The sequence below is a fragment of the Semicossyphus pulcher genome, unplaced genomic scaffold, assembly GCF_022749685.1.
Source record: "Semicossyphus pulcher isolate SPU_LCO1_2020_fin unplaced genomic scaffold, fSemPul1.0.p SCAF_16, whole genome shotgun sequence".
NCBI classification, from domain to species: Eukaryota; Metazoa; Chordata; class Actinopteri; order Labriformes; family Labridae; genus Semicossyphus; species Semicossyphus pulcher.
This window is the reverse complement of record NW_027211670.1, coordinates 1,646,066-1,672,013: the sequence shown is the minus strand read 5'-3', so window position 1 is coordinate 1,672,013 and position 25,948 is coordinate 1,646,066. Positions and strand designations below refer to the sequence as shown.

The 25,948-nt window shown below is 41.0% G+C and overlaps 2 protein-coding genes and 1 non-coding gene across 3 annotated transcripts; 2 read left to right on the top strand and 1 right to left on the bottom strand.

Annotated features, from left to right (window-relative positions):
• The first annotated feature begins 232 nt into the window (after positions 1-232).
• foxk2a (forkhead box K2a) lies at positions 233-11,882 on the top strand. The gene is made up of 9 exons (XM_069664989.1): positions 233-703; positions 2,042-2,236; positions 3,197-3,338; positions 3,665-3,811; positions 5,817-6,010; positions 7,155-7,357; positions 7,482-7,739; positions 8,543-8,740; positions 10,432-11,882. Exons 1-9 carry the CDS (start codon positions 408-410, stop codon positions 10,647-10,649), a joined length of 1,851 nt encoding a protein of 616 aa, XP_069521090.1. The 5' UTR covers positions 233-407; the 3' UTR covers positions 10,650-11,882.
• A 2,121-nt stretch (positions 11,883-14,003) lies between these two features.
• wdr45b (WD repeat domain 45B) lies at positions 14,004-24,820 on the bottom strand. Its single transcript, XM_069665102.1, has 10 exons — positions 24,671-24,820; positions 23,459-23,533; positions 21,962-22,063; positions 20,686-20,773; positions 20,257-20,351; positions 19,718-19,908; positions 19,525-19,610; positions 17,917-18,018; positions 17,659-17,780; positions 14,004-16,873 (listed from the first exon to the last, which is right to left on the bottom strand). The coding sequence occupies exons 1-10, from the start codon at positions 24,738-24,740 to the stop codon at positions 16,767-16,769; spliced, it is 1,038 nt and encodes a 345-aa protein (XP_069521203.1). The 5' UTR covers positions 24,741-24,820; the 3' UTR covers positions 14,004-16,766.
• A 437-nt stretch (positions 24,821-25,257) lies between these two features.
• On the top strand, positions 25,258-25,330 carry trnar-ccu (transfer RNA arginine (anticodon CCU)). The gene has a single exon. It is a non-coding gene; the product is annotated as a tRNA-Arg (tRNA).
• Positions 25,331-25,948: the final 618 nt, after the last annotated feature.

Sequence of the window (25,948 nt, the reverse complement as noted above, 5' to 3'; positions counted from 1 at the left end):
GACTGCTCCGCTTTTTACATCTCTCAGTCCATCTGCGTGTCAGCCTGCAGTGCAACCGAGCTTTATTTTCTACGGCTATTTTTATTATTGTTGTCATTGGTAAACATCACACATCTGCCTAACGAGGCCTTCTTCCTATTGGTTGATCGGATTGTCCGTCTTAGTACTTCCGCCCGTTTGTCCGCTTTTGATTGGTCGACTCTCCTCCTTTTTCCTCTTCTTCGCAGCGGTGGGTCGGAGCCGCTGTGTCCCCGGTCTGGCACGTTCCTAGCCAAATTCTCCACGGTGTAAAATTGGATCCCCCCTTTTTCACAAAACAAAAAAATATCCCCTCTTCAATTCCCCCCAAGCGCCATAACGTTTATGCTTAACACACATCTCTAAATCTCCATCAGAAACCTCTGAAGATGGCGGTGGTAAGCGGGATGTCGGGGTCGGCTGTAGCCCGGCTGGAGGGCCGAGAATTCGAATATCTGATGAAGAAAAGGTCGGTGACCATCGGCAGGAACTCCTCGCAGGGCTCAGTGGACGTCAGCATGGGACACTCCAGCTTCATCTCCCGGCGGCACCTCGAGATATTCACTGCGGGGGAAGATGGCACCGGCACGGGGGACTTCTATCTCCGATGCCTGGGAAAAAACGGGGTGTTTGTTGATGGGGTGTTCCAGAGAAGAGGGGCTCCACCTCTCCAGCTTCCACGAATGTAAGCTTTACTTCCCAGCTTGCATGACCTAGAAAATCAGAGAATTTCTGTGTTCATGTGTTGTTATTGTTTTGTTGTCCCGCAGCGACGTAGCACGTGTTGTGTCAAGCAACTGCAAGTCTGATGTATGCTGCTCAGTTGTATGGTGATACCGTCATGCGAAACCTACATATAAAAATGTGCTAGTTTAGCCATGCCGTTGATTATTGCCAAAAACAGAAGCAAATTCCGCTTTATTGATCATTTAGTGTTAATCATTTGGATATCAGGTTTTTTCGGCGTACATACAGTCCACCAACAGACATAAATGAGACTTCAGCCAGTGTTCCTCAGCCAAGAAGTGCACTTTTGTCTACTATACACCTTGATGTGCATCCTGTGTAAGCTTCCTTTTTAGGTAAAAATGAGAAGTTAGATGTAATTATTTGTATCTACCTGAATGCCAAATTTCAGAGTGTCCTCCAACAATTCAAAGCAGTAAAATCTGATTTTTTTTTTTTTAAATGTTTGTCACTGGCAAGTAAAAAGAAACATTAAAATGACCAAATATGTAATAGGATATGGTATATGTTTTTCTCAAAACTAAAGAATATTTTATTTTGGGCTTACAATCTGCTGCCACATGCAAGCAACACAGGCTCATAAGTAGACTTGGTCTTGAATATGTGATATTTCTGACCTACTGCAACACAGGCTGCAGTATTTTAAAATACAAGTGGAGAGTAGTGATAAATTATTGTTATATACAACACAATTTTTGTCCAGCATAGTTTCAACAGCACCTACGAGGCTTAGGTTAATGCTGTAGTTAATTTAATATGGCTCAATGTCATTTTGGCCTCATGTTACCTTTGGAAATGTTTACACCGTGCAGCTTGTTTGTCTTTTCTTCTTTCAGTTTAAAAGCTTAGACTTTCACATTGAATTGTTGTTGCTGTAACCTGACTCACATTGCACCTTTAATCTTCATTAGGTCAAATGTGTCAATATTGTCACCATGCCAGATAAGTAATGGATTTAAAACTGTCAGCAACTGCTCCAAATATACCCTATTAATACTAAAGTAGACATGTTAGACATGAAGTGTTACATAATGGTCATGGTAGACGTCCATATTTAAACGGTGTGAGTTTGAATCTCAGTGCTCCTCTCTTGGCTTCAGTTAGACCTCCTTGGACTGCCTGTTGCCAGGCAGGAGGCTCTTCCGTCTGTCTGTACAAAGACATTGTTATGGTGTTTTTCCCCACTTTTTTCATTGCTACTCAAATGCATGCCCTTTTGAATGTAAATGTTACAACATTAAAAACACACCTTTTTGTGCTTTTCTTTCTTACACAGGTGTTGTTTCCGGTTCCCCAGCACAAGTATAAAGATCACGTTCACAGCCCTGTCCAATGATAAGAAGGAGCCAAGGAACGTGCCGGAATCACCGGTAAAGCCCGTCCAGCCCCAAATTTCCCCCCTGACCATAAACATTCCTGACAACATTGCCCACCTCATGAGCCCACTGCCTTCACCTACTGGCACCATCAGGTAACATTTCATTTGAGTTTTGTGCAAAAATATTAAGAAGGGAATTCAGGTTTTTTGTTTTAACCTTTTTTATTTTTTTATTTTTTACAAATTTTCGATTTAAACGACTAATAGGTAGAAAAATCGTTCCAGTGCATTGCTTCAGCCAGCAGCTGTAAAACAGGCTGTAATGGCTGCAACATAATTCTTTGGGGCAAATGTGCCCAATTAAAGTATGGCCACTAAAACTGCATGTGTTTTGTCTAAGAACATTACAGAAAGCCCTCAGGGATAGACCTTTTGGATAAAGAGGAAGATGATTTTATCGAACAGAAACAGATGTTACATCGTTCTCTTTAAAGCCACCAGACTCCACTGAAAAAAACACAAATTTTACCTCACAGAACACAGGAGTTGCTGGTCTACCTCTGCTTCAATCCCTGTTTGTTGGTTTTATTTTGTGTTTCAAAAATAGTTTTTTTTGTTGTGAAGTAAACTTATGTCACACAAAGTCACAAAATTAAAAAAAATACATACCTGATTAAGGCAGCAGTAGACTATTAACTCCTGTGTTCTGTGAGGTAAAATTGCTGTTTTTATCAATGGAGTCTGGTAGCTTTGAAGGAAGCAATGTAACAGTGGTTTCTGTTTTTTAGAAAATGATCTTCCTCTGTAACAAAAAGGTCTCTCCTGTAGGGATCCTTTCTGTAATGTTGTCAGACACTTGGAATAACAATCTGAGCCTGTTGCAGCCCATTTCACGACTGCTGGCTAAAGCAATCTACTGAAGCAATTCCAAAACTTTTTGTACTTATTAGTCATTTAGACACAAAAGTATGACAACATAGGGTACAGGTATTAAAGTACCAGCTTCCTCTTAAGCTTACAATGATAACTCAGTATTCAAAATGTTTGTTATTAAAGTGTTCAGGACAGGTATTGAGAATAAAGTGCTTTTTTCGCTTTAAATCAATTTCATAGTGCGGCAAACTCCTGTCCATCGAGTCCGCGGGGGGCGGGACTCTCCAGCTACAGGACAGGCAGGGTCCTGGCCTCCGACCTGATCGGAGACAACTCCCAATCAGAAAACGACAAAGAAGCCTCAGGTGAAGACAGCCCAAAGGTGAGAGCCGAGCAGGAAACTGGGCACTAAAAATGTGGTGGATGATTTCTGATGGTAATACTGTCTGGATTTAAAAAGGATATTTCAAACAAGGCTTGAAACATTCTTCTTGTCTGAGCTCTGTGAACATCCCTGGTTACTCATTGAAGTCTAAAAATTGCCCAACGCTCACAACAACATAGACTTTGGAGCAGAGAGCCTGTCTGAACTTTGTGTCTGTGTGTGTTCATGCTGTGAACAAATCAGAAAGAGAAAACATAGACTTAATCTTCCTTTGTATTTCAACATATTTCCTCCCAGTGTTACATATTCTTGTTTCCCCACAGGATGACTCCAAACCTCCATATTCATACGCACAACTAATAGTCCAAGCGATCACCATGGCTCCGGACAAACAGCTGACTCTGAATGGAATATACACCCACATCACCAAGAACTACCCCTACTACAGAACAGCTGATAAAGGCTGGCAGGTCAGAGGAATCACTGTCTGTTACCTTTTGTTTACAGCATGTCTGTAGCTGAACAGTAATGTATACACATTTAAGTTCATTCAGGACAGAAGGATTAGTTACCAACATTTTACTGTGAATTAGGGCTGCATGATTATGGCCAAAATGATAATCATGATTTGAGATCACGATGATTAATGTTATTTATTCATTTTAGGAAAAACATTTATTTGACATACTTTTGGCTAGGGATGGGCATTTGAAGGCATATCAATATTCAAATATTCTGTTACAAAATTCAGATATTCAGTTAACATCACTACAAAATAAAAAATAAATATGTGGCCAATGGCGTCTGTCTCTGCTATTTAAATGGCGCGTTAGTAAGATTGGCATAAATCAGCGAGTTCACATTGCGCGAGTCTGTTACACGCATAGGGACGCACAGTAGCACTCTTCCTCATAAGGAAATATCAGTGTATTTGCTGACACAGTGAAATGAAGTTGTGTATGGGACAGAGCAAAGGGCGTGAGGGGAACAAAAGCTCGGCGTCTCTCAATCATGATACTGTTTTCGGTTTGGTGCCGATCTGGTGATGCGAGAAGCCTCCACACACGCCTGTTTCACCTCAGGGAGATTCCTGCTCGAGCCCCGCTTGGGCCAAAAACAGCCAGAGACCGACAACAAGCTCTCCGCCATGCGTGCTCATTCTGATGCGCGCTCTCTGTAATACAGGCAGAAACAATCACGCACACGGAATTGAGAGGTAAATTTATTATAATCCTCAAACATAACTGTGGCACCAACAATCGTGCCCACAGATGCGGATATACTGTCCAGTGTCCTGAATCAGAATCAGAATCAGAAATACTCTATAAATACCCCAGGGGAAATTCGGGGCATATGCTGTGCCGGGCATGTTTTTTCTTTATTTCTACTTTTTACATATTTTAAATGACATCGGTATACTCGTTTAATGAACAGTATGTGATTGATATAGCTAATGAATATCCATTAGCTATAGTCGAATATCCAGGTCATTTAGAATAATCAAATAATTGAATATCCGTGCCCATCCCTACTTTTGGCTCATGTACACATTTAGCATCAAACTAAGACTTAAAACCAGGTTCTTTACCTGAATGTGGTGCATCATGGGTAATTTCAGTGCGTCTTTGGGAGTTTGTTTGGATCACAACTCTGTTCTGGATGTCTGACTTGACGCTGGACGAGGACGGGGAGTAGCTTGTCCTTCCTCTTGGCCTTCATACAATCATCAGGCTGCACTTTGTGCTGTTTTTTCAGCTGCTTCAACAAGTTAGCCGTGTTGCTTTGCGGCGCAGACGCAGGTTTCATGACCTCTTTGCTGATTAGTGTTTCTTCTTAACATCACTCGCCCTAAACCTGTAATACATCCAAACAAGCGCTGACGAGCTGTTTCAGGGGACCAGTCTTTGTTTAACGAGTGACTCACCTTCTTCCTGTTTTAGCGTAAAAAACAAACGGCGTTCAAAAACGCGACACTTCATGACACGTTTGCACAAAACAACACAAATGCGTAACAGAAAAGTTTATTTTGAGATCATAATGAAAAACAACAAAGAGGCATTCACGAGGACATGAATTGCTCTAATGGCATGCAAAGTTTTAAATATCTCCAAAAGGTCCATCCCTAGATTTTTCAATACTTTTTTTATGCTAATAGTGACAACTTACACATAAAAATGTAGGGAAAAAGAGGCAGAAATAGTATTTTTGCATCTAGTTTACTGGATTGGATAGAAAAAAATCAAGCTTACTGGTAAATCAGCAGGGGTTTTTTTCATTTGCGATTTGATTTGTGCAGAATTTTTTTCCACAAAATTCTGGAAAAAACTATTTATGTGTTGCATGATTCCCATTGTTTTTTGTAAATATACGCAATGTCCTTTTTTTGTTCAGTCTAATGCACCCCAGTGCATCTGTTCACTCTCATCATCTCAGAGAATTGTGGAGCTTTAAGTGATGTATTTATTTGTATTTTAGAACTCGATCCGTCACAACCTGTCCCTGAACCGGTACTTCATCAAAGTGGCGCGCTCTCAGGAGGAGCCAGGGAAAGGCTCATTCTGGAGGATCGACCCGGCCTCTGAGGGCAAGCTGATCGAACAGGCCTTCAGGAAGCGCCGGCCCAGAGGAGTGCCCTGCTTCAGGACTCCTGTGGGACCGCTCTCCTCCAGGTAAACTAAACTGAACAAGTGTTTTTTTTTTATGAACACACCAGTACATACTCATGGCTGAAGAACACATTTTTGACGACATGTCATTAAGTCACTATAGACTCATCTCTAAGTTGTTTTTTTTGATACATGGTTCTGTAATAATTCTATTGATTTTAACAGATTTTTCTGAAACTTGTTTTCAATGGTTATCAGTCTGAATTAAGAGCAGTTCATATTACAGAGACAGGCTTTGTTAAAGTTACTCATGATCTGCTGCGGGCTGCATATATCGCTGATTAAAAAAGACTAAAATTGAGCAGAGTGCTGCCTTTGACAAGGTTAATCACAGTAGTTTGGACAATTGGGTAGGCATCATGGGCTGGATTCTGAGCATATGATGGTTGTACTTCTCCAACAGAACATTTTCTGTTGCTCTGGGTCACACTACTTCCTCAACAACGCAGTTCAGTTGTGGTGTTCCTCAAGGCTCCGTTCTTGGTCCCCTTTTATTTTCTATATCCATGCTACCTCTTCGCCTGGTTGTTCAGAACCATGATGTTTTACGATGAAGTTTGAGGTCATGCTTCATCCCCTAAACGCTATCAGCTTCTTTTGTGCTAGCCGGGAAAGTCTGTCAAATATAGGCTGCTAGGAATTTAGGGGTAATGTATGACGCTGACCTATGTTGTAATGATAACGTCTAAAATATTCTGAGGTCATGTTTCTTCCAGCTCAAGTTAAACTCAAAAATGAAATATTGCAACGCCTTTTACTCAAAAAGGGCTCCCTTCACAATCTCCACCTGTACAAACATTGCTGCTATACTCATTACTGAGCAAAAGATAAGGGATCATCACGTCACCCCTGTGATTCCTCCCATTTTTCTTGCTTCCCTTCAGAGGCAGTTTATATGTAACTTCTTTAAATCATTATGTTCTTTACTTCATCCTCATTTCTTTATTTTATTCTTCATTTATTTCTGCCTTTTCTGTGTTTATTTTCTTTTTTGTATTATTTTGGAAAATTGTTGTTAAAAACTGTTTTATAATTTAAGGGGAAATTTAAAGTTATTGTTATTATAACCTCAGAACGAGTACAGGATCTATAGATACAATTTTGAACCCTAACAAATCAATTAACCTTATTTCTCCTCGTGTTTCAGGAGCGCTCCAGCATCTCCTAACCACACAGGGGCGCTGTCTGCCCACTCCAGTGGAGTCCAGACCCCAGACAGCCTGTCCAGGGAGGGCTCCCCGGTCCCCATGGAGCCAGAGCTGACCCCGCCCCCAGCCCCCACCCAGACCACTACTGTCCAGCCCAAACTCGCCGTCATCCAGGAGGCCCGCTTTGCACAGAACTCCCCCGGTAAAACACGTCTCTTCTGACTTTATTCTTCTCTTTTTTTGTGATGGTGTTTGGTATTTATGTGTTCCTCTGACGGTATAGTGAAGAGTTGATCAGTAACCTTAAGCCCCGTCCCCTCTGACAGGCTCCCCCCTCAACAACCAGCCGGTCCTGATCGCGGTGCAGCGCCAGATGCCTCAAACGACCATGAAGCCTGTGACCTACGCCATGGCCACGCCTGCCATCGTAACAACGTCTGTTAGCTCCGCCCCCGTCATGCAGACGGTGCATGTCGTACACCAGATCCCGGCTGTCACCATGGCAACTGTTGCGGGACAGCCTGCTGCTACAGTGAGCCCAGAACCTCAGGAGAACGGAGGCGGAGATCACAAAGAGATCAAAGGTGAGACCTAAATTTCCTCTAAACACATGTTGAACAATTAACTGTGCAGACTGGGACGTGTGAAGGTGTGCTAGACCAGAGATGCCTCCTATTTATTAAATATGAATACAAATTTTAATAATGTAATAAATGCTCATCAGAATTTCCTCTTGACATCCTGAGATTGCATCAGAAACGGTCAAACCAAACTCCATTCAAAAAACAAGCATTTTAAAGTAGTTTCTTGCCGACTTGCAGACAGACCTGACAAAACATGAAGTCAGACTTTTTACAAACCTGCAACCTGATGCTGTTATTTCAGCATCCTTTCAGCCTGTTTATTGTCATTAAATCTCAGTAACATCTATTTATGTTGACTTCATAGCGCTGTAGTGAGACAGATTTCAGCCCACATGTGACTCTCTAGATAAAGTGAAACTGCCACTCAGCGGAGACAGATGGACAGGCGCTCCACAGCTGAAACAGAACGCCGGTAGTTGGTGTCCATGGTCAGCCTCAAGGAGCTGGAAGCAGCAGGAGAGTTCATCCAGACACAGCTCAGGAAGAGGAGGGGAGATTAACCAGATGTGTGCCCCCACAGATGATGTTATGACCCAGACCTGACTGTGTTTGTTTTTTCTGAAGTATCTGGAAGGATGAATATTCTTGACTTGTGTTAAACTAACATGAATAAACACAAATGATCATGTAGCCAAACTCAGACAGGCTACACAAGAAGAACCTTCTGTACACTTTAGGTCTGACAACGCTTTCATGTTGTGACTGTGTGTTGGAGTTTGATATGAGATTTTCTGTGTTTGCAGTCAAAGTGGAGCCAGTTCCCTCCATCACAGCCTCGTCTATAGGAGGAGTCAGTCGTATCATCCAGAGCTCTCAGGCTGCTCCTCTGACCACAGTGACCATCGTGCAACAAGCTCCACTCGGACAGCACCAGCTCCCCATAAAGGCCATCACACAGAATGGGACCCACCTGGTCCCCATCAGTACTGCTGCTAGCACAGGTGACACACACACACCACACACACAGCAGAGACTATTTCATTGTTGGTGGTTTGGGAGGTTTTTACCGGGAGCCGAACTGTCCTCAGAGGTCTCCTACTTTCCAAAACAAAGCTCTGGCTGTGAGCCAAGCTGCTGCTAACATAATCACTATGAACAGATTCTGCATATGTTGCAGAAGTGACAAGATTTTTAGAGGTGGAAGCGTTCTGGTTTCAGTTTCTAGTCAGCACATTGTAGTGCACTCTGGTTTCAGCAGGGTTTGGTTGTATGCAGGGAAACAGTCTGCGTAATTAGTAAAAGGGGGCAGAAAGCAATCCACCATAATACCGTCCCGGCTCGCACTGACGGTCATCTGACAACTCTTTTTATTTTTAGTTTTTATTTTATCTCTGTAACCAGGCATCTGAATGCTAGTGCAGCTAACAATCTGTTCTTAGACGTCATCTCTCAACTCCATTCTCACTTCTCAAGTTGCTAGTCAGAATGACAACAAAGCTGCGCACAGCAAAGGGAGTGTTTGCATGACATCCTTTAACGCTAACTGCTGGCTACACCGGAAGTCATTGTAGTCAGCACTCGGTTCAGTCTGGCATTTGGTAAGGGATAGTCATAGCTACATACATACACATATCCCTTTTTATGAGGTGTCGCAGTTTCAGCCTCACATGACAAGCTCTGATTATTAAGATCACTTCAGAGGAAAGTGTTCTGTAATGGTGCAGAAGTGAAATAGATTAGTTTGATTGTGGAACAGCAGAAAGTTCTTTGTCTAAAGTTATTTGACAAAATAATAGTTGTGTCCATTAAGCATTTTATTAAACTGTCAATAAGTAGGACAGAGGTTTGCAGCAACATGTAGCCACCTGCAGAAAAACCTGATGCAGTTAGACGATGCTGAAGTTGGCTTCTACTTTTGCAGTAATAAGGGCTGAGACAGAAACCGCATGAAAGCTATACCGCAGTCATGTGACGCCAGTCATGGGGTGGACCCAGTGACCGTCATACTGCTTATTTAATTTTTTTTAAATATCATAGACCTGTAGTTTGACTACTTAAAATCCCAGGTTCAATAAATTAACTGAAACTGAAATAAAATGCGAAAACTAGATAAAAATAAAAGGTCCAATATAAGCAGTTTTTTCCCTTCACTCAAACGCCACCCGTCACATTTACAGGTCGCTGTCGGGGCACGGAGAAAACAGTAAGACTTGAATGCTGTCAGGTGTCAAGTTTGCAGAACAAAAGCAGCATTGAAAAAGTAAAGCTGAACCTACGTCTGAGACGTAGGTTCGAGACGTGGAACGAGCAGCTCAGAGTCTCTGACCGTCAGCTGATCGGTATGCGTACTAAGGGAAACTTACAGTAACTTACACTGCTCTCTAATTTAGTTCAGATTTGACAGATATCTATATAAAGTAGCTTTTGATCTTGATCTTTCTTTGCATTTTAAAAATGAGTCTTTAAAACCCATTTTCAGAGTTGTTGAACCTTTAATCTGTTTACAACCAATTTACAACCTTCATGCCCTTTACTTGTTGCACTCACTTTTATTTAAACACGTCTGAGAAGACAAAGTCCAACCCACAGAGCAGCAACAAGAGCTCTGATTGGTTACTTGTAATGTGTGGTATCTTCATCCTGCTTCAGCCTCCATACATTGATGCTCACCTTCTGTTCTACTTTCCACCAGCCGTTGCAAACCCTCTTCACCTCCTGGCGGCCCACGCCTCGGCCTCGGCGTCCCTCCCCACCAAGAGGCAGAACGGAGAAATGAAAGAGCAACCCGAGTCAAAGAGGGTGAAAACGGGGGAGAAAGAGGAGGCTGAAGCAGCCGCTAACAATAAGAAGAACGGCACCACGGACAGAGCCGGAGACGGAGGGGTCAGTGAACACAACGGCGACAAGTAGCCTGACCCCCGTTCTCCTGTACGCATTGAGCCTCCCCCTTTCCTCACTCTCTCACCCTTCCTTCTCCTCCTCCATCATCCCACCTGGTCATCATCGACTCCAAGGTGCCAAACAGAGAAGAGACACGGAAACACCTGCGGGACTCCAGAATGTTCAAACCCTCTTCCATATATTTAAGACCACGAAACACGATGCAAAAACTAGAGACCAAACTGAGAATGGAGGCGTGAAGAGTATCTGATGACTGTGAAGTTTGAGACCCAGACGGCGAGAAGAAGCACAGGAAGATTTAAAAACCCAGATTAAAAAAAAAAAGACTTATTGGACGAGCGAGCGGTCCTGAAACTCCCCAAAGACGAGACGGAGCCTCATCCTGGTAGCATTAAAGCGCTTAAACTGTGTCGGATAGAAAAAGCAACTCACCAGTAGTGTGTTTCCACAAAGGGAAGTGTGTGTATGTGGACATTCCCATCTTCGGCAGCTAGCCTCCGTGTCGACCTACCTAACCCCGTCGTGAGTAGAAATGCAGTATTCCGTTGTACAAGTGATCTTTTTTCAGTGTTTCTCCGTTTCCCAAGGCACAGAAACTATCTAGTAATAATTAAAAAGCTATAAGTGGGGTCTTTAAGAACATTTAAACATCACAACACGATCTTTTGGGAATCCTTTTCGTTGTTTTTGTATGTGGACTAAAGTGAAATGAATGTAGTCTCCTTTTTGTTCCTTTTAAAGAAAACACTATCTATGGAGTGGATGTTCTGTTTTCTGCTCATTCATGCAAAATGAACTTTCTTTATCAATGTACATCTGCAGATTTTTTCATATTTTACAAATATCCTATGAGATAAAAAGTATATTCCCATGCGTATTTGACCATATGCTTCATCGAGCTTGCATGTTACGGATCTAGAGACAATGTACTTGAGCAGATTATCTGAATATGGAACTGAAGAAACTTTAGACTGAATCTACGCTATATGATTCTGACCAGTGCTGCACTTAACCCTTAGTTGTCTTTAGGTTCTCCTTTTGTATTTTCGTTTCCATCACGGGCCGTGTTTGTTACCTTTGTGTTGAAGTTGGCAGTCTCTTTGCTTGATTCTTTTATTCTGTTCAGGCTACTAAAACAGTCTATTCAGATTGTATTCTATGTTACACGAGGAAAAATAAGCGATAGATGTTCTGCTTCAGTGGGTAAATGCTTTTTTTTATAAATTTATTTAAAACACATAACTTCTTAGTTTGTATTTCTTTGAGTAAAAGCCTTCTCTGCTGGGCAAACGCAAACTCAAAGTCTGTCTGTGTGTGAACAATTATTTCTGTTTGTTAACGAGGAAAGATGATCAACTTTCTCTTTTCACACATTTTCCAGTAGATGTGTTCGGCCTGCAGCAGTGACACAGGCTGTAAAAGCTGCAACATAATCCTCAAACTTGTTTCCACTGAGGGGCTCAGATTGTTATTCTAAGTGTCTGATAACATTACAGAAAGGATCCCTACAGAGATAGACCTTTTTGTTACAGAGGAAGATGACGGATGTTACATCGCGTCTCTTCAAACACACCAGACTCCATTCACAAAAACAGTAATTTTGCCTCACAGAACACAGGAGTGGCTGCTTTACTGCTGCCTCAAGTAAGTGTGTTTGTGTTATTGTCTTTAAATGCAAATGTCCATATTATGGCCACTTACAGGATTAATTTGGTCAAGCACAAAAAGAAATGTACAGGTAACTGATCACCTCTCTGTGGAAAACATCAAATAGGGATATAAATCCAACTACTGGCTATAAACAGCTTATATACTGTATATCTTCACTTTTAAGTCCAACTGAAATATTTAGTAATCTCTTTTTACAGCTTAAAATCCATCCATCCATTATCTATAGCGCTTATTAGTGTTGGGAATTACGGCTCTTTGAAAGGAGCCGGATCTTTCCGAGAGCCAATCAAAGGAACGGTTCATCATTGGCGAACGTCACAACACTACGAGGTAGAGACGGGTCAGACTCGCAAACGTGCCTGCACTATATTATCACGTGTCAACATGCATGTCTAAAATTCTGTGCTTTTAAAATTCAAAAGGAAACAGCAGAATAATGTAGGAACAATTAATCAATGTCATTGATTTGCCAATAATTTATGATACAAATCTGTACGACTACAGAGACGGCACCAAAAGAACACAGACTTGGCGGAGGGTTATAATGTTGCTCACCGTCGGCACTATGTTGTGGTGTCATGATTCCGCTGCACGTGACCTCGTATAGCGGAGTTGCAGTTGAATAAAGCTGCCTGTGGTAATTGGGCATAAAGGGGAGTGGATCGAGGGCGGGCAGTGACTTTTGGGCAAAACTATAAAAAGAACGGCTCTCACCTACAACTCACCTACGACCTACGGTTCCCGTCGTTCACACCAAAGAGCCGTTCAAAAGGATCGGATCATTCGGAAATGTCATAACACTAGTGCTTATCCTGTTCAGGGTCGCGGGGGGCTGGAGCCTATCCCAGCTGCCATTGGGCGAGAGGCGGATTTACACATGGACAGGTCACCTGTCAATCACAGGGCTGACACATAGAGGCAGACAACCTTTCACGCTCACATTCACACCTATGGGCAATTTAGTGTCACCAGTGAACCTGACGAGCATGTCTTTGGACTGTGGGAGTAAGCCAGAGTACCCGGAGGGAACCCACGCATGCACGGGGAGAACATGCAGACTCCGCACAGAAAGGCCCACTACGTCTGAACCCGGGATTCAAACCAGGAACCTTCTAGCTGCGAGGCGACAGTGCTAACCACTGCTCCACCATGCAGCCCGCAGTTGGAAAGATTTAGTATTAAATGTTTTAAGTTTTTATCAATCAAAGTGAAGAAATGGGTCTCTAGGAAACATCAGAAATGCTCCCTTTCTGCTGCCAACATTGCAGTGAACCTGCAGTGACCTAGCTGACGGTAATGCACAATGTTGTGATATTGTGAGAAAGAAACCAGCATTCAACTGGACCCAAGTCAGATAAGCAGGTAAGTTTACATGCTGCAGCTAGTCAGCCTGTAAACTGATGTTAGTGTACTGTACAATAATAGAGTTCAACTTTGAGTTTTCGTGTCTGGTATTTTATTTTTTTCTTACGCATTTTGATCTACCAATCTTGAAATTCAAAAAAGATCTTCCTCAGCAGATGTGAATGTTGTAGCAGAGAGAGAGAAATGCTTTTAAATTTCAGATGGACTTTAAAGACCCTCTAAAATGTTTATGGGGCACTAAAGTACAACAGTGGGTGACAAACCTAAGTCAGGGCTCCGATTGGTTCCTGCAGTATAAAAGGCATGAAACAGCCTGTAAACTTTAACTGTAAAAGCAGATGTTAAATTTTATTCACAACTTTAAATGTAGGCTTTACAATCATTCTGAGTGTGTCAGAAACAAGTTGGCTTTTTCAGTTTGTGCAGCGTCCCGACAAGGACTGTGACACCTGCAGCTGTACAATCTGATGCAGAAAGAAAGCAACACAAATTAAATGTGTTTACGCACTGAATCCACTAATGTGACAAATGAAATGAAAAGAACTAGTTAGTCATATTTCAGTTCATGCTCCATTTTGGTGGATCCACACTGAACAGATCCTTCATAAAGCACTTCAGAGTCCCTGATCTGCATTAGCTGACGTGATCAACGTGGTAAAGCAGACGCACTGAAATAAGTCGTACACAGGTTTTTAAAAAAAAATAGTGTCAGGAGAAGCATGTGGAGCGATCAATCAACCATCTTTCAGAAGATTTGATTAAATTCTATTGGATTGATCATCGACATGAAACAGGAAGTGCAGTTTTGAACCAAGTGCAAAATATTCTTAATATGTTTACAGTTGATCTGGGCTGCAGCGAAGAAAAGAAAACCATCATCCAAAGTCTGTTTCTCTGATTAAAGATGGAAACCGTGCGTGTGAGTTTGGCAGGTAGAGACACTCAACTTGTGAAATTAATCATTTCCTTTCTTGCTATGAGGAAGGTGAGAACGCTGATGCCACTCTACAAGGTACACCTGAAGCTAAAGCTAGTAGCTTGTTAGCCTAGCTAGGCCTCACATAAAGCCTGGAAACAAAAGGTTTGTTAAATCGGAACAAAAGCCAAAATTGCCAAATTGTAGAAGTCACAGGGATGACTTCAGGCCAGGAAAGTAGTTCTGTACATTTGTTTGTAAAAAGCAACTTGAAATCTCCAACACTTTTGTTAATCAGTGAGGGCAGGAGGTGCAGGTGAGTAGACTATTACTTTTCCCAGGCTGTATACTAAGTTAGGCTTAGCTGGCTTCTGATTTTAGCTTCATATTTAGCATACAGACAGTGCTTAAGAGTGGTATCAATCATCTCATCTCACTCTGCAGAGAAGAAAATTTAACATTTAAGCTCCCTTCGATTTACCTCCAAGGTAGAAACATTTCACCTCCAGAAACTCTTGAGAAATAGGAAGGGAAATATATTAATTCCCTTTCTTGCCGTGAGTTACACAAGAAGATAAAGGCTACCGCTAGTAGCTAGTTAGCTTAACATACAACCTGGAGACAAGGGGAAAGAGTTAGCCTGGTTATGTCCAATTAACAAAAAACTATAAAAACTCAAGGTTATGGAAAAACTTTAGGAAGTCAGTTTCCAGTCTTTATACTAAGCTATGCTAACCCCAGCAGCCTCCTGTTGTAGCTTCATATTCAGCAAAGAGTGGTATCAATCTTCTCATCGTATTTTTCACAAGAAAGGAAACAGAGAACTTTTTCTTTGGGCTCTCTCGGCCAGTAGGAATCAACGATCAGACAAATAGTTCAACATTTTTTGGATATACACTTTTAACCTTTGTTGCCGTGAGTTACACCAGAAGATGGATGTAAAGCTAATCTCTGTAGTGTAAAAATAAAGCTAGTGGCTAGTTAGCTACACTAAGCTTAACATAAAGACTGGAAACAAAGGGAAAGAGACAGCCTGGTTCTGTTCGATAAACACGAGCCTGTAAAAACTCCATTACAGAACTTCAGAATACTCAGGCACATCACCCCCTGAACAATACTAGTTATGTTTATACTTGGTTTCTGTAGCTTTAGAGGGAGCACTTTTTAAGAGCAATGTTTCCAGTCTTCATGATATGCCTAGCTAAGCAGCTTCTGGATGTAGCTTCATATTTAGCTTACAGACGGTGTGAAGAGTTTTAATCTTCTACTCTCGACAAGAAAGTAAATTTCCAATAAATGACAAACGTCTTTAAGCTCTCCGTCACTTAGAAACATTGACTTTCACAACCTCAAAAACGATTTGGGGTATATATTGCACGTATGAAAAAAAAGATGTGTGAAACAAAAATACAATTTACACTTGTTTTCTGCTACTATTCTGTACAGCTCTATGTAGTTAGAAGTTCAGTCTGCGTGTTGTTTATACAGCAAATATAAGAAACTCTAGTAATACTAAAGGTGAAGCTTCATAAAGCAGGACCAGAGTCTGTTCAGCATGTTACTGTGAACCTTAAAAAACAGTCACTGCACTCCAGTCCTGCTTTGCAAACACCTGTTGTGGTACAATGCTATATACACAAACACACATATGTTTATATGACAACAATAATATGTGCACACATACAGATTCTCTCCAGTCTCGAGGCACTCCCTATCGTTAGGTTAGGTGGTGTTAGTTGACAAAAATCTCCGTATTTTCAATCGGTCTAACTATCAGAATCATCTATGTGATTAAAAATATCCATCCTTTGTAAATTCCTCGGAAGACGTCTTAAAAAGCGGCACGTTGTTCATTCAAAAAATAACTTTCCCTCTTTTTTCTGTTGTTTGGTTTGGAAGTCAAGTCGGCGTCCATGTGCCTCAGTTCAGAGACAAACTCCCAAAAGTATATGAGAGACAAAAGTCTGCATCCCTGTTTGATTTGTTCGTCTTCGCTGTGAGGTCTTTCCACAAGTCTGTGCTTCTCTCTCTTTGTCCTCCATCTGATGCTCTGTCACAGAGTCTGTCAAGATGAGGACAAGTGCAGTGTGGGGTCTCTCCCGCATCCTCCAAAATAAAAAAAGGGGGGAAAAAAAACAGGCTGTGTGATAGTGAGTCTGCAGAGGGGTCAAAGGTCATATTTTCTCATCAGTCATCTCCAGGAATTGGGCGTACACGTCTCTGGAACACTCCCCCTTCTGGTTGAACAGGAACTTGTAGTAGCTGCCGTCAGCACAAATGGCTGCAAGGGGAAGAAACGAGACAGTCAGCAAAGTCACACACAGAAATCCTGCTATTCTGGTGTTTCACTAAAATGTAGTGAAGGGGAAGACTGTCACTACTACTGTCATAATCCACATGCCTTCTCTTTACACTGTAAGAAATCACTGCAGCTTGTCTAGACACAGCTGAAGAGCAAATTTGCTTTATTTAAGCTAGTTTCATTTTTAACTCGAGCATGAAATGTTTGTGATGCTGTGATGCATAAAGCCATCAGCGTTTAGATTCTCCTGACCTCTTAAGGTTTAACCAGAAATTATCTATTAAAAAAAGTGTGATAGCATGAATTTTTACTTTTAGAAAACTCTGCTTTTGTAGTTCTTTCCGCATCCTTTCAACCCATATATTAAAAGTTAATCATAGCAACATTTGTTTTATGATGAAACAATGAACGAATGAACACCAACACGTCAGTATTTGTTTTGCTGATGTATCCTGTGTTCAACCAAAGGTAATAAACACAAACGACTGTGGTCAAACCGGCGTGAGGAAGTTTCAGCAGTTTCACACAGACACAGCTTGTCCTAAGTCAGCACAGGTACATATTTAATCCTATGTCTCTAACGTTTTCTTCATCTGTTAAAAGCAAAACCTTTTCAGGTCGACTGAAAAAGATGGCAGCGGATGAAACATCACTCGCTGGTTGGGTGAAACATAGGACAGAAAGATACCCTCTGACTCTGACTCTGACTCTGAACTGTAACTGTGACTGATCCTGAAAAGCTCCACCCTCCAACCTGAACTCACCTATGACCGCGTTGGGCTCCGTTCCAAAGGCACACACACAGGGAGACCCCGAGGGGACCTGGAACTTGGAGAAGCTCCACTTGGAGCTGAAGTATTTGGGAAGAAAGCTGGCTGATGCCAAACTGCAGAAAGAGAGACACATCAGCTGGACACAACTCTCAATTTGTAGTTTTTAAAGCTGAAGGTTTATTGTTACGACACAGACACATTAGACATCTTCAGTTTGGAAAACAATTAAAGCCTTGAGCAGAGACTCACCTCGATTGTTTGTTCCTTTTTGGGTCCTCTGCAGCAAAGATGTGCACTGTGCCGTGGTCACTGGACACGCAGATGAGGGACGCGTCCTGGTTGAAATTAATGCTGTGAGGCAAACAGATGGAATAAATGAGAAGTGTTACACACATGTCGACTGTAGCTGCCCTTCTAGAGTCTTTACTGCAGGCTACAGGGACTGAGAGGGACAAATGCAATGCCACTCACAACTATGAGACAAAATGCCTTCAAGGTTTTGATTTACTGCGACAGTGAGAATAGGCAATAAAGATGTTTATGCGGTTTGAACTTCTATTCATTCTCAACAATGGAGCTTTAGTTTTGCCCTGTTTGCTTTATATGGTACGCTGTAAGAACCTGCAGAGGCTGTAACTGCTGTTGTTGTGGTTTAATGTGGCTTAAAGCTCTCTGCTGCTGCGGTGCTTCCTGTTCATTGAGTTTTAGCCCCAGTTGCACCATTTACATCTGTCTTCATATTTGTGAATTCAAACTGAGAGTATGTCAGTGGTTAGATGGTCTTATGGCAGCAAGGGGGGTTCTTAGGAATAGTAGAATGGAACAGAAAAGTAAAAACACAGAACGGTTGTTTTGATGTGTGGAACAACATCTGCTGTAGTGCTGCTAGTGCATGTTCAAGCCCTGTCATCCAGACATCCATTAAGGATGCCTGCAGTTGCATCACTCTGTAACCGACTCTGCAACGACAAGGTCTAACACACAGCTTACTGGTGTGGGAATGGAAAAAAAGCTGCTGTTAAGTTGTGTTCAGACCAAAAGCAAAGTGCATTTTTCTGGATACAATATAGAATTCAGAGAAAATACAAGAAAGCAATTAAATGCAAATGCCCTTGAGGGACACAAATCACGCACATACATGAATTTGGGTCACTGGTGTATCTGCGCAAGTTGAATTTTTTAACTTGAGAGAAAGAAATGAATGCAACAGTGTTTAGCTAAAATCTATTAGTGCTGAGATTCTTTTTGAGGGCGAATCAGAAATGGTCAATCCAAACTCAATCTAAAGTATATTTTACCTTGTGTGTCTGTGCTCAGTGTTCAGTAGAAGAAGCTGATTTGACATTTGGCAGATGTTTTCAGAAGTCTTTAACATCCTTTAAAGAGGGGAACTCTGCCGTTTCACATTTGTAGACGTATATATATGGTTACAATGTTGGATGTCTGTACTAACGTGGGTGAAGTTTCAGATCTGTAGGTGAAATCATGTCTAAGTAATCTCCAGGCTGCTGTGAACGCCAGGACAGTTTGTTTCTACTCTTTGTGATGTCAGCAGGCTTCGGAGAGCTGGCCAATCAAAAGAAAGCGGGCTTGCAGGGGCGGGGTTTCTTAAAGGGACAGCACTGACTGAGTCGTTTCAGACAGAGGCTGTCTGAGGGCCTACACAAAGCACCAGTATGAGGAACATGAGGAGTTTTTTTTAACTGTAAATTATGTTAAGCTACTCCACAGGTATCACATAGAGAAATATGAAGCTTGAAATTAGCATAATAACCCCCCTTTAAATCTTCACTTCACATTGTTCATGTGTTGCAGTGCTTTAAGGTAAAGATTCGAGCATCATGGCTCTGTGCTCACCAGTAAATGTTAGCTGTCTGAGAGCCTCTTCTTAGCTCCTGTATGAGCTGACCTGCCGATGTGTCGAAAATTCTAATAAGAGTCCCCTGTGGAAACACAACACGGATTAGCAACAACAGAAACATACGATTAAAGCTTTCCAACATGCAACAATATTTTTTGCCCCTTTGCTCCCGCCCCAATCATGGCTTACTTTCTCTGATGCAGTAGCTATTCTTGTGCCCTGCAGATTTAAAGCGATGCAGCACAGCGCCCCCTCATGGGCGGGGATATCAACAGGGGGCTTCTCTGTGTTCGCCAAGTCGACTATCTGCACGTGACCTGAATGAGTCCCAGGGAACGCCAACAGAGAGTTGTTGCTGTTGGGACACAGCACACACAGACCTGAAGGAGAAAAAGTGGAGAAAAAGTTAAAGTTTATTAACACTTAAACAATCTTTAGTGAAGCTGTCATTTTTATATGACCCTTAAAGACATGTTTGCAGCATTAAATGAAAATGCAGCTTAAAATAATATAGCTGCTGCATAATACAGTACATGATTGCTGACAGAGGCTGCAGCTCAAGAACAGAACAGGCAGATTTAAAGGTCAAATTCGGTATTTTTAAACCTGGGTTTGTTTTTGTTTTTTTTACATATTTTGGGGTCTAACATCTAAAAAAAATGGGGCCAAGGTTCAAAACTACAGTAATTTCCCTTTAAAATCTTCAGGTTTAAACAGAGCGGACCGACCTTTGGGGTTGTAGCAGGTCTCAAACACATGCAGCTGATGGGGGTTGTGGGTGAAGGTAAAGACTTTGATCATTGAGTCCAGGACCACCACAATCCTGAGAACAAAAGAGAAGCAACACACACTCAACACTCAAATAACATGATCACACACGATAATGTGACAGATAAAGAAAGGAGAAAATCAATTAAAGAGATCTCAGATAGTATGGCTGCATTGTCAAAATATAACAGTGTAACCCTGCCTCATTACCACAGACCTGCTGCCTGGTTAATTTGAGAAAAGCTTTGGAAAAAGTAAACTAAAACTAAATATTTTAAAGCCCCACTCCAGAGTATTTAAGCATATTTATACAGAGACTAAATGAACGAAGTCATCCCTGATGGATGAATCAGCTTCACATTTCAGGTTAGTGAGGGTCCTTCTTTTACCTGTCGCGCCGAAGCTTCACTGCTTTCACTTCTGTTGAGAACTCAATCTCAATAACTGTCTTCTTCTTCAGGTCATCCCAGATCATCACTAGAGAAAGAACGAAAAAAGAAGAATACTCAACATAGTCACATGACTATAACAAGAGTGGTATTTAACAAAAAATACTACAGGGTTCAGCGCAAAGACTTAATACTGCATTGAATGATATTGCATGCAAGACCTGTGTCACCATAGCAGCTAAAGTTTGTTGGAAAACCAGAAGGACAAAATTATTAATTATTATAACAGATGTGCCCATAATAGCCCATAATCACATACTAAAACTACAACCAGATCAATCTCAGAACTAATTGGCTACAGTTTGACAAAGATAAAGCCTCCGGGAGCAATGGTGAACATGTTGGGCGTGTCCGGTTCAGCCAGCGTTTAGCGATAAACGACTTCCAGCCAACACTTCGTTCTCCGTGCGCTGCATTGTTTACAGTCCAGTTAGCAGCTTGAGAAGCGACCGTGTGTTCAGATCAAAGTGAAGTGAAATTCTCCCTCCAGATATGTCTGCTAAATAAACGCTGTCATTTCCTGGTTCATTCCATCCCCCGGAGGAGCGCCCGTTCATCTGTTGATTCCGCCTGCTTTAGCCTGCTGAATCATGATTGTAGTCCGAGTAGTATTGACCAAACGTACCACAAACTGAAAGCAGAACACTTCCTGTACCAAATGCGGTCATGTGCCCACAGATTCTACGATTTTATGTAGAAACTGTAAATAGAGATTAGGAACAAACTGATATGGGATTTTTGGGACTAATACAATTTGAGAGGGGATAATGTGCTGTTTATTTATATGGCAGTGAATAAAGTGAATTTTTGAGCTGGAATGAAATTTGAGATTTTTTGTGAGTCTCTGCTACATGTGCTGCAGACAGTGCTGAGGGGATTGTCCGAGTCTGAGTGCCCTCTGCTGGACAAGCTACATGATGACACCATTCCTAAATTGCCTTCCAGCTTTGTTTTCTGTATTTTATGTTGTGCAAAAAAAATTATGATATGTCAGCCTATAGTGGAAAGCATATACCAATACATCTGTGATAGGCCGATATCACCCCGATAATTGTGGCAAAATAATATATCGATCAGGCTCTACTGCATCCTGAAAATGCAACTACAAGCTAGCATTTGACAGATCACAAGCCCTGGCATAACTCCAGTACAAACAATGCTGCTGCTGAGGAAAAAAGCAATCAATCCACATTGTTAACCTTTCAGACAAACATACCTTTGTTGGTTGGGTATTTGGGTTTCTTTCCTCCTCCCACCAGAGCTAAATAGTTACACCTAAACAGCATCTCCACGTGTCCGACCCCGCCCTCCAGGAACTCTGAAAGTCAACAGCAAAGGTGGTGAATAATAATAAGCATAAATGTTATTTACTCTATGAAGGGAATGCAGCTCTTATCATCACAACTGACTGCAAACTGCACTTCATATAATACTTGCACTCTGCTGCTTACTCATCTCTAATGGCTCATCTCCACACAACAGAGTGGACCACAATGACAAGCAATCCTCTGCATTACTCACAATGAGACTACAACCCCCACCCAGTGTATTACTGCAATGTGCTGTAAAGACTTTCATCAAAGAACTGCAGATGGATTAGCACAGAAATGAAAGACCACACTTGGGCCGATGAACGAGTGCTGTATTGGTCAGTTCCAGGAAGAAACTCCGGACTAAGTCATGTGCCGAGTCACATTTTCAGTCCTGTTTGGGGGAGACTTCCTCTTATATCCCTCCATATTTAAGGAGCTGCAGTGCTGTCACAATACTTTGTTCCTGTGTGCAGCAGCACTGGCTGTTTTTTTCCTTCAGTCATTAGCCAAAAAGCTTTAGGAAAGGACGTCATTAGCTGCACACCACTCAGTATAATGACTGTATTGTCATATTTTTTTATTAAATGTTTTAAAGCAGTTTCAGTAATAAATTGTCTGCAGTGTCATTTATTTTATTTTATTACAAACAATGAATGTTTATGCATGATGTTAAAATACTACCCCTGCATAAACCAAACATCATGGCATCACTTTAACTTCCCGCTTCTGCCTTTCTGTTATTAGTTAACAGGGGGGCAAAAATTAAAATTATTACACATAATATTTATGCACAGCTTATAGACTATTCTGTAGAAAGTAAGCGTGAAGAGACTTAACATCCAGGCAAGCAAAAACAAAAAGGTCTGTGATAAGATCTTTTTAAAAACTGTGTTTTGTAAAATAAAATCCAAATTTGGGAGAAGAAAGATCTATCAGATTTCAGGATTGGTGGCAGATATTACAAGGAATCAATCAGAGGAGGAAGTTATTTTTAAATGTTACATTTTGAGAATTTTGGACTTCATTCTTAAAATGCAAAATTAATAAAATAAAAACCATTCTTCTCTGATTTGTATTTTCTTATGCCAAGCACTTAAACTGAAATCTCAACTTTATTCACAATAGTTTAACTTTATTCTCGAAATGCAAAATGTAATCAAGGTATACAATAACATCTGCATGTTCCATCCGTGTTGATTGGTGTCCATAGTAAATCAAAAGAAAATTAATCAGCTATTTTGATTTTTTGATTGCTTATTCCCCTTAAAGTATCAATACGTTACAACTTGGCAGACTGTGCAGGAAACTTGTATGAAGTTATACACACTAACGACAAAATAAGTCAAGATGGAACATTTTTCTGTACCAATTATAAACACTGTGTATACAGAGCTTGTTACCTTGTTTCTCCTTCTCCTTAAGAGGATCTGTGTTGTACACACGAAATCCATTCTCCATCCCACAGGCAAAACATCCTGTAGAGACACACAAAGACAAAATGGCTTTCATAAATTGATCACAAACTGGAGGTAACATTATTCTGCTGCTTTTTACAATATAATTAAAATGGAATCAGCCATAACACCTTAAACTTATAGAGTATAACAAAACATAACATTAAAACACAGGTGCTCATTACAGTTAGACGTTACCTAGAACAGATAAAAAAAGCTGACACAGAGCCTGGGGCAAATGATTAACCTGTAGTAGAATTCATGTAAAACTGCCACACTGTATGTTGACATATGATGACTGTGATGTTGAGCGCCATAGCTGGTTCTTTATGAGGTCACATGAGGTCTTTGGTCTTTGTAGTTGAACAACGTTACACCACAGACATTTTACAAAGTTTAAGTGAATCGGTGGTTACACAATCCTGTCTTCTGACAATGCTAGCTGGCACCAGTTATTTCTTAACATTAATGTGAAGTAAGACCAATTTAGAAAACACTTAAACTTAACGGCCTGTCTGTGGGTCGGGAGCGACGAACATATAACAGCGCTGAGTATAATTCAATGAAAGAAAAAATGACTTTACTTTTGAAAACTGGCGACCAAAGTTAACATTTACCAAATAACACGGTAATAACAGCGAAATCAGCTATAATGCGAACGGTCTAGCCTTTGGGCTAACGAAGCACGACAGGAATGATAGTACGATGCAGCTAACATTCAGCTAAGATAAGCTTTTAAGTTTAGTTCACCTGCATCAGTAGCTACGTATTCGCTGTCATTTGAATAGTTAAAGCCCATGTGTGCAAATAACCCTTGTCATGTGGACCTAACATTAACTGGTTAGCTGACAACAAAAAAGTTGCCGTTTATATTAGCTGGTTAGCTACGTCAGCTAATGTTAGCCTCCACTGGCTAACGCTAAAGCTAAAATTAACTTAACGTTCGGCGTTTTATGTTAACGTTTCTAACGTGACAGCGGCCCTGTGGCATTACTGTTAAATAATGTAAAGGCTAGAAAATGTAAAGGTGATGCTTTTGTATGACAAAGTTGTGGCTAATTTATGAAATTCAACGGTTTAGCAAAGTTAGCTTAGCATCCACGACGCTGCCAATTTCCATTTGGGAGGAAAAAAACGTATGACAGCGCCGCTCCTTACCATGATCCTGGTTGAATCCAGCATAAAGAAGCCCATTCCCGTGCGGATTAGACGGTAGTAAATTCATCATTTAACAGAAAAAAAACGTTTGCCAAATAACGTTAATTAGATAATTCGGGAGCTGCTGCCTGAAGAGCTAACAGAGTATCATTCCTCCGGAGTAGGCTGGAAAACAACGGAGGCTGGTTCCTGCTTGGAGAGAGCTGTCAGCAGGCAAGATCAAAGGGAGTTTTCACTTAACTTCTCCAACGCTTCTGAGCAAATATTTCACGCTGAAATGATTAACTTATATCGTCATTAATGTTTAAAACTAAAAGTAAACATATCCCAATGCATCTGAAACAAGAATTGATCGAGGAAAGGTTTTAATCAGCAAACTGAGTACGATTTCGGTAGCTGTTAACAAGAATTCAATAACTGATTTGAACCAGAGGGCGTTAGTAGCGTAACTTATCACAACTAGTTATACAAACATACGCTTAATACTGCTAGCTGACTTAAGTAGTTAAAGAATATAGAGAAATTTGAGTATCCTTTCAAATGAGCTACTGTATTTATTGAATTAATGACTGCCATTCAATTACTTAGCCCCAGTGGCCTAATGGATAAGGCACTGGCCTCCTAAGCCAGGGATTGTGGGTTCGAGTCCCATCTGGGGTGAAATGCTTTTTTTGTCCAGACATAACTTCTCTTCATTAGGAGGAATAAGCGCAGAATTTGCAATACTAATTATACAAGCGTGTACTCCACATTAATGTAATATCACCAGTCTTTTGATTCCTTTTTTAATTACTATTCATTTGGAGCTGCAATGTATCTTTACAGAGCCATAAATGTGCTCTGATTTTTTTAGATCTAATCAGCATTTTAATCAATTGACTACCAATCAAATGGATGACAGACTCGCATATAGTATGGTTTTTAGGTGCTATACGTATACATATTTATAAGTTTGACAAATTGTCCTTTGCATAAAATGGTTGAATTAAATTAATTAATTAATTAAGTTGTTTATATTACTGTCCATACCATGTAAATTATTGCAGAAAAGAGTGTTTTTAAACTTCAGCTTGTCACTCATGGAGCAATAAATCTCTCAAAAACATATTTTAATGTGTAGATGAATTAGACATATATCCTGAATTTAGTATCGATATAAATTTACTGGCCTTTTATGATTTTATTAGAGAGAAGGGACAGTGGGTAGTGCTGGAAACGGGAACAGAGAGTGAGGACGACATGCGGCAATTGGTCGAGGGCGGGAGACGAACCCGAGAC

Bases quoted from the DNA above. Each gene is read 5' to 3' on its own strand.
- wdr45b (XM_069665102.1), bottom strand. From the start codon at position 24,740: ATGATGAATTTACTACCGTCTAATCCGCACGGGAATGGGCTTCTTTAT. The intron at 23,534-24,670 runs GTAAGGAGCGGC...GTGTCTCTACAG, and splicing joins TGGATTCAACCAGGATCATG to GATGTTTTGCCTGTGGGATG. The intron at 20,774-21,961 runs GTATGTTTGTCT...TTCTTTCTCTAG, and splicing joins CAAATACCCAACCAACAAAG to TGATGATCTGGGATGACCTG.
- foxk2a (XM_069664989.1), top strand. From the start codon at position 408: ATGGCGGTGGTAAGCGGGATGTCGGGGTCGGCTGTAGCCCGGCTGGAG. The intron at 3,812-5,816 runs GTCAGAGGAATC...TTTGTATTTTAG, and splicing joins CAGCTGATAAAGGCTGGCAG to AACTCGATCCGTCACAACCT. The intron at 8,741-10,431 runs GTGACACACACA...ACTTTCCACCAG, and splicing joins CAGTACTGCTGCTAGCACAG to CCGTTGCAAACCCTCTTCAC.